The sequence below is a fragment of the Mus caroli genome, chromosome 13 (assembly GCF_900094665.2).
Source record: "Mus caroli chromosome 13, CAROLI_EIJ_v1.1, whole genome shotgun sequence".
Classification (NCBI taxonomy): Eukaryota; Metazoa; Chordata; class Mammalia; order Rodentia; family Muridae; genus Mus; species Mus caroli.
In genome coordinates, this window is record NC_034582.1 from 9,826,681 (window position 1) to 9,835,017 (window position 8,337).

At 39.0% G+C, this 8,337-nt stretch overlaps 1 protein-coding gene and 1 pseudogene across 2 annotated transcripts in view; one reads left to right on the top strand and one right to left on the bottom strand.

The window, feature by feature from the left end:
* The window catches only part of Arid4b (AT-rich interaction domain 4B), a 143,143-nt gene extending 138,748 nt beyond the window's left edge, over positions 1–4,395 (top strand). Inside the window, exons 22-23 of one of the 2 annotated variants that reach the window (XM_029484988.1) lie at positions 346–492; positions 2,636–4,395. In XM_029484988.1, coding sequence (XP_029340848.1) covers positions 346–492; positions 2,636–2,763 — 275 coding nt within the window. In that variant the 3' untranslated portion in view covers positions 2,764–4,395. The remainder of the gene's footprint in view (positions 1–345; positions 493–2,635) is intronic. The other variant, XM_021180100.1, reaches the window with a different exon arrangement.
* A 225-nt stretch (positions 4,396–4,620) lies between these two features.
* Positions 4,621–8,337, bottom strand: part of LOC110308446 — a 12,492-nt pseudogene continuing 8,775 nt past the window's right edge.

An 8,337-nucleotide genomic window follows, 5' to 3' on the forward strand; every position in this document is an offset into this window, starting at 1 on the left:
CATATAATAAATAAATAAATCTTTTAAAAAAAAAGAAGAGTTTTAGCATAATGCATAGATTATAAAGTCTTTGGTTTGTATGTGTTCATTCAACAAATTCTGTGCTGTACATTTCATTGTGTCTGGTTATTGTAGTCAAAGGACAGGGAATAGAGCTATATTTTGATGTCTTTGGTTTTTGTGTGTGCTTTAGCTGGTATAACAGGTGTGCACCAACACACATGGAAAATTGTTTCTTGTAGTTTATCTGTCTTAGACCTTACTCTAAAACTATATTGACTTTTTTCATTTTTTTATTAACTTTTATTCCCAAAATACTTATTAATGAAGCTTTTAAATTGACAGCGGACCTGGAAAATATGACAAGTGCTGAACGTATCTCAATTCTTCAAGAAAAATTGCAAGAAATCAGAAAGCATTATCTGTCTTTAAAATCTGAAGTCGCTTCCATTGATAGGAGGAGAAAACGTTTAAAGAAGAAAGAGAGAGAAAGTAAGTACTTTTTCCTTAAACATAATTTCAGTTTATTAGATTGCTTTTGAGGAAGGACTATGTCTATTGTTTCTGTAGGCAAATTCTTTACGCTGTCAGCTTCATCTGTTACGACATCACAGTGCTTACTCACAAGGCGTACCCTCAGTATAAAGACAAATAGGGACGTTAGGCCTTCACTGGGTGGCAAATGGCTGTAGACTTAGCATTAAGAAGGCAGGGATATAGCAAGAGTGGGAGGCTCCAGGTCAGCTTAGGCTACATAGTAAAATTCTTTGTCAAAAAAGAAGTTTAGCATAATGCACAGATCATAAGATCTGATTTGTGCATACTCATTCAACAAATCCTGTATTTTGCATTTCCTTTGTGCCTGGTATTATTGTAATGAGTTTGTTTTAAAGAATTCTTTGACAGATAATCACACATCTAATGGGCACAGTATGGTATTTCAGTACATCCATACTTGTGGAGTGATTACTTCAGGATTTTTAGGTTGTCCATCTTCTCTTTGTTATAACAACATTCAAGCTGAGTCAGGACTATATAGTGGGACCCTGCCTCATAGTCTAAACCAAAGTAAAAGCAAGAGAGTGTAGACTCCATGACACTGCACTGTAGTTACTCTCTCCTTCCACCTGTGTTTATGTGTTTGCATGTGTGTGGAGGCCACAGGACAGCCTCAGATACCTTATTTTTTAAGACAGTGTCTTTCATTTGCCTGAGCCTTGCTCATAGGCTAAGCTGCCTGGCCACCAGACTCTGCTTTTTTTACATAGGTTCTAGAGATGGAACTGGGTCTCTGTAGTCATTTCAGTGACCGGGCTACCTCCCCAGCTCCTACATATGTTTTAATAAGTGCTGCTAAATCTAGGGAATATAGATTCCCACTTTGAGATTCTAGAGATAAAAGTCTTTTAGAATATGATTTGCAGATGTTGTCTCTACAGAGATAGTGGCTATTTGAGGACCACGATAGTCTCTGTAGAAACTGACTCTGGTGATCCAGAGACTCTGAAATGCAAAAGTGTGTATAGTTATGTTCCATTGCAATTGTCTTTATAAAAGATTCGGTCTTGCAGCAATGCTTTCATCTAAAGTTTTAAGCAATATGGACAACTAGGGACAGTAGAGGGAGCATTTGGGCAAATAGAGTTCTAAGTAACAAATTTGCTTCTCCAGCTTACTCCCATGTATGGAACAAACTTGCTTTTACAGTGTGTGTGTGTGTGTACACATGCACACATACATATGTGCAAGTGTACCACGAAGAGGTCAGAGGACAACTTTTAGAAGTCAGTTCTTTCGTGGGTCCCAGAGATGAATTCAGATTGGCCAGTCTTGGTGGCAGGTGCCTTTATCCGTAGAGTTGTCTCACTGGGTGTTTATTCCTTCTTATTTGTGTATAGAGATCATCTTTTTAAACATTCCATTTCATGTACTGTTAATAATGAAAGACTTCCCTTGAGGAAAACAGTCTAATACAAACTGGGAGGTAGTACAGGTAGTAAGCTTTCACCTCAGCCACCCATTCTTTTTACACTTGGAAACAAAGTCATTCATTTTCTGAGTGCAATGTGCACAAGAAGAAACATCATGGAGTCATTTCTTCCCTTCTACCTGGTAGCGTCTGGGCGTTCAGCTCAGGTTGTTAGGCTATATCTGCCAAGCTCCCTCTGTGGTCTCAGAGTTTAGTGGAAAGGTGGTACAGAATGAAGTATTAGAAAAGTAGCAGAAATGACAGACAATTTTCCTGTTTTCATTAAAAACTGTGTGGGTAGTTAGTGAACAAAGTTACTCTTTAATTATGTGTTCTGTAGTATGGATACACAAATCCTTTCCTCCCCTTCCTCTTCCCTCTCCACCTTGCTTTCTTTTTCCTTTGACAGGGCTAGGAATAGAACCAATGTCCTCGTAATCCCATCAAGTATGTTGCCACTGAGCTGTGCCATCTGTGGTTTGCAGATGGGCAACAGTCTGCTGCTGGCTTTCCCTTTCCGTATACTGTGGTACTTTGCACAGGGATGGCTCTGTACGCTGACTTTGGAGAACACAAGAGAAGTTTAGGCTGAAGCTGAATGAGCTTTTTGCATATTCCCACTGCAGCCTGCTTTGTAGCCTCACATGTGTTCTTCCTTCTTCTCAGGTGCTGCTACATCTTCTTCCTCCTCTTCTCCCTCGTCCAGCTCCATAACAGCTGCTGTTATGTTGACACTAGCTGAACCATCAATGTCCAGTGCATCACAGAATGGAATGTCAGTTGAGTGCAGGTGACAGCAGGACTTGCTAGAGCACTTTGCACTTAATGGCTGTTGAGGGCCACATCTTTTTTTATACTGCACAGTGGCACACAAACACACAAAATCAGACAAGCACTATTTTATATTTAAAAATTATTTCTTGACAAGCTGACTTGGCACTTAAGTGCACTTTTTTTATGAAGAAAAAGTACAACGAACTGCTTTTCCTCAAGCAATAATTGTTTCCAACTTGTCTGGGAATTGCGTGTGTCTGGTAACTTGAAGGCCTTCCACTGTGGCAGAGGAGGCTTTTCACTGCCTGTAAAGACGACACAGTAGGCAGAGAAAAGGTGGGCCAGAACATGTGAGAAGACTTACTGTATATGTATTCCCTTGTATTTTGTTAAAGCTGGAACATTTGATATTTTTCCATTCATTTATTAAAAATATGAACCTATTTTCATTTGTACAAGCTAATTGTTTTTTAAAGCAAGTCACTTTAGGGTGACTTTAATTGTATAAGTCAAGCACATGTAACAAATTCAAGACTTGCAGTTAGGTAACAGGATTATTAGACATCATCCTGGTAACCAAATATTAAAGATTCTCTTTAAAAATGACTGAACATGTTTACAGGTTTGAATTAGGCTAAAAGGTCTGTGGTGGCTTTTCACACCCCTTCAAATTGAAATGGGACTACTGTACTTTGCCATTTTTCTATAAATCAGTATTTTTTTTTAATTTTGATATAATACATTGTGTGAAAAAAGAAAATGGCTAATAAACTGTATTAAATCTTAAACAATGTATAAAGATTGTACTTAGCCAGTTCAAAGTGTATATTTATTCATAATGAATTATAACAGTTATATTTTTGTGTTTTCTTGTAAATGTTTCTTTTCCCTTAAATACAGATAATTCATTTGTATTGCTTATTTTATTATGAGCTTACAACAAAAAGACTTCAGGAACAAACTGTTAGAATGGTTCAAGGTTGTTTATATGACCTGCCTCACAAAGATGGTTATTATTTTAAGTATAAGTAGCTAGTTGGGTAGTAGGCCTATACAATTAAATGCCTTGTATAAACTGCAGAATGAACGCCAAGCTGTTTTCACTTGTATTGACTTTATGTTGTATGATTCCAATCTCTGTTTGGCACTTGTATTTAATTCCCCACCTTTGTAATACATTTGTATATTGCGGATGTGTTCATTGAGGCTATTTAAAACCTGGCGCTGTTAATACACAGTACTTCACTGTACAGACCGTTTTACTGTTTTAATTGTGATTCTGTGTGCTTTTTTTGAATGAGGCTGGCATGTTTTATTTGTTTTCTGGCAATACATGTGAGAATCTCGAAGCGTTTTGTTGTAGATGCTAATGTGTCAGAATCCTTAATCCTTTACATTGAACCTTTCTAAGAAAAGCATTTTCAGTCTTGTAATGTGTGCTTACAGTAACTAATTTTGTTGAAAAATGATTTCAAATTACTCAAATTTGTACAGAGTGTAAAGATTTGTTGACAGCAAAATGTTGAAGAAAAAACTTATAGAATAAAACTATAAAGTATATATTAGGATCTGCAAACATGATGAATTATGTAATATATTGTACAAATGTAAGCAAAAGCTCTGAAATAAAATGCCATAGTTTGTGAATCCTTGATTTTGTTTGTAGAAGGTAAAGTAATTTGAGTTCACTTTGTATGTGATGACTGCTGAGAGTGTGTCCATGCAGCCTGTATTATCTATCACAAGGACTCACATCCGTATCCCAAAGGGAGTGTTCTGCTGTTCAAAATTAAAAGTCCCTTTATACAGTGCTGGTTTGTATAGCATGTACTTAGTGTGCTCCAGTCCTTGACTTCAGTTCCCAGCACTGCACCAAATCAAACCTTAAATCCAAAAAAAAAAAGTAAGTAAAGTGATGTTTTTAGGCTGTTATTATCTTTTTGTATATAACTTTGCTAGAGTCTGAATACAAATTTTTTTTTGTTACAGTTTGGGGGGAGGGGGCGTTGTCCAAAGAAGGAAAAAGGTAAGTACAACTTTAAAACTATGATTTTGGGGCTAGCAGAGGTAAACACTGATGACAAATCTTGATTTATGAATCCCTAGAACCCACATAGTAGAAGGAAAGACTGTCTCCTGCAGTTATCCTCTGCATTCACATACACAGAATACACAATATAAAAGGATGTTTCTGCAGTGTATAATGCCCCATACCTGTAATCCCAGCCTCAAGAGGTTGAGGCAGTTAGATCTTGGGCTACAGAGTCTGTCTCAGTAAACAAACCTTGTTTTTCCTTTTTCTTGAGAATAAAATTGCTATATTGCCCAACCTGGGTTCAGTCTCACAGATTCTCAATTCTGCCTGAGACTCAAAGTGCCAGTATTATAGACCTGTAGTTTCTTAAAAAATTTTATTTTTCTCAAAATTATTACCTACAGTGTCTCCTATCATTTAATATGATGGAGCCTTTCTGGCTCTGCTTTGAGTAACACCTCTGTACCTGTTACAGGCATCCAGTAATCATTGTTAAAACAGCCAGTATGCCTCTCCCCATTTCCAAGGTGCCCTAATTTACCTGATATATTGTATATTATCTTTTAAAAAATTACTGAAGCAATTTAATCTGTAATCTCTCTGTGTAGAGTCCTTTATTATACAGACCAAGCTGGCCTTCAACTCAGATTTACCTGCCTCTACCTCCTAAGTGTATGCATTAATTAGAGGTGTGTACACTACACCTGGCCTTAAGCCACTTGCTCCCAAATATGTTCATTGTGGCATTTAAGGAGGAAGAAAGTGGAAGAGATGGGCTTATAGTCAGAGGGTCTTGAAAGTCATCTAACAAATTTGTACTATATCAATCACTGCAACCAGTGCGGGGGTTAGGTATCAAAAAAATGTGCTGCCACTTGAGAGGAAGGGGGTGGTAGCACAAATTCGATGGTGTTTCAGTCGGAGCCCAGGAGTCTTCAAGACTCCATAGCTTGCCTTTCTCATCTTACACAGGTAAGAAAACAAGGACCCACAAAGGGGGAGTCTCAACTGAGTGCTGCATGGCCCTTGTCATTCTCTTTAGTATTCCTTTCCCAAGCTGCACATAATACTGATGGCTGACAGGACAGAGCTGGGCTCCTGGTCAGAAATTGCTCTTGCTTTTGAAGACACTCCTGAAGAATGAGGACAGTGAACTTGTACCTGATGTAGCCTTTTTGTTATATCCAACTGACTCCTGTACCTAATACTCTTGAGCTTCGATGCATCACATCTAAACCATGAAGTTGAGGCATGAGAATAGGTCTGAACAGGCCAGGAGGAATGTGCACACTCTGCTGCAGTCTGATCATTGACGTGTCAATTTAAGTTCACCTACAACTTACCCGTAAGATGATTGCATGCTTACGGCCAGCTTTCCGGACTTCTTGTCCACCCAAGACCAGGTTTCCCTAAAAGGCTCAGGACAAGTCAAACTGGAGACCTAAACCATCAGTTCCCCAGCTCCTAAGTACCGATCAGTCATAGACTGCTTGGAGAAGGGTTCTGAATGGAAGGACAAGGCCCCATCTTGGAAGTGACCGGAACTTGGGACCAGAGGGAACGTGAGACTCGTGGGAGTCTGGAAGTGAGGACTCTGCACTGAGGCCATTCAAGGAAGCTCAGGGCTAAACTTGGTTTCGGAAGGAAGGAGCACAAGAGAAAAAAAGGGCCTGGAGTGGGGGGGTGAGTGGTGCACAATGTGGAGGGTGTGGAGTCGCGGTGAGTGGTGTGCATTATGTCAGAGCCATGTATCTGTGTTCTCATTGAGAGCCCTGCGGAACGCCAGGCTGATTACAGCTTGCAGGGTGTCCAGTACTCTCTTGGTGACGGTGTGGATCTCCCCCTTAAGTTCCACCAGTGTTCATGATGACTCCAGGTGAATCTCTGAGCTGTGTCCAAGTATCCCTTTAGGACTAGGCTTAGTTGGGTAACTCTCCTGTAGTTACTAGCTATGCCAATGGAGCCCTCCTTCCCTTAAGCTGGGTAAGCACTTTACCATTGGCCACATTCTCAGCTCAGCTGAACTCAGAGTCTCTTTTAGAGTCCATGTAGGCCTCAAATTCCATTCTGTTGCTGAGGATGACTGTAAAGTCTGGTCCTGCTCAAGCCTTTTGAGTGCTGAGATTACAGGCCTGCCTGTGTGACTCCCCTGCCTTTACTTTTTATTTTGAGACAGGGTCTTAATCTTCCTAAGTTTCTCAGGCTGACCTTCAGTACACACCTAGCTCAGGAGCTGTTTTCTTGCTTCAGCCTTCCACTGAAGAGCTAGGATTACAGGCTTGTGTGGACAGGCCCATCAAATCTGGCTTTATGACTAATTCAAGAGTCCCATGTGACTGTATAATCGCTGAGGGATATGGTACCACAACATCACTCAGGGTTATGTATCCCTGGCTAGTTATGCACAATGTGCCTCTGGCTCTGCTTCCCGAATGCTGGAATTACAGGCAGAGACCGCACCCACTCAGTGGGTTAGCGTTTTTTAGTGTTTTAAGTATTAAATGTGACTTCAAACTTTTGAAAGAAACCATCTAAAGAAAGAAAACCTTGTGAAGAAGCAAGTACATCCCAAATGAAAAGGCCAGTTTTCTAAGACTCTGCAAGGAAAGTGAAAGTGAAGAAACTGGTGGCCACAAGCAGCTGGCAAACAGGTTGGCAAAATTCTCTTTTTAGCTGTGTTAAATCCACTGGATTTTTAAAAGAAATAATACTTACCTTTATTATTTTCTCATTGCATATGTCTAAAATTTAAAAATAAATACTAGGTAAAGTCTCTTAGTATACAGAATTTAAAATATTAGAAACATCCTTTTTTATAAATGAAACTAATTTTTTTAGATTTAATTTATTTGATATATATGGCGAGTACACTGTAGTTTGTCTTCAGACACACCAGAAGAGGGCATCAGATCCCATACAGATGGTTGTGAGCAACCATGGTTGTTGCCACCATGAATTGAACTGAGGTCCTACAGGAAGAGCAGTCAGTGTTCTTAACCTCTGAGCCATCTCTCCAGCCATTAGAAACACATTTAACTGAAGTGAACAGTTACTTCTGGGCCAGCCTTGTTAGGCTTTTACCCCCTGCACTTTATAGTAACCCTTTGGTTTATGTTATCAGTGGCTTGAAATGTATCCTGCGTTCTCCCCTCTCCATGTATAGCTCCTTGGTTATTTAGTTCTGATGCTGTTGTATCTATCTATCTATCTATCTATCTATCTATCTATCTATCTATCTATCTATCTATCATTTATATTTTTATAATAAATGACAATGCCTTGTTATGCTTTTGTAATCCAGTCTGATATTCCTGGACTGAAAATCCTCCTGCCTAACCTTCCAAGTCATGGGGTAGTGATGTGCTTTGATTCTCTTTGAGTCTGACATCTTCTTCTTTTTCTTTCAGTTTTTTATTAGATATTTTATTTTTTTCTATTTATTTATTTATTTTTCTTTTTTTAAATTTTTAATATTTTTTATTACATATTTTCCTCAATTACATTTCCAATGCTATCCCAAAAGTCCCCCATAGCGCCCCCCACTTCCCTACCCACCCAT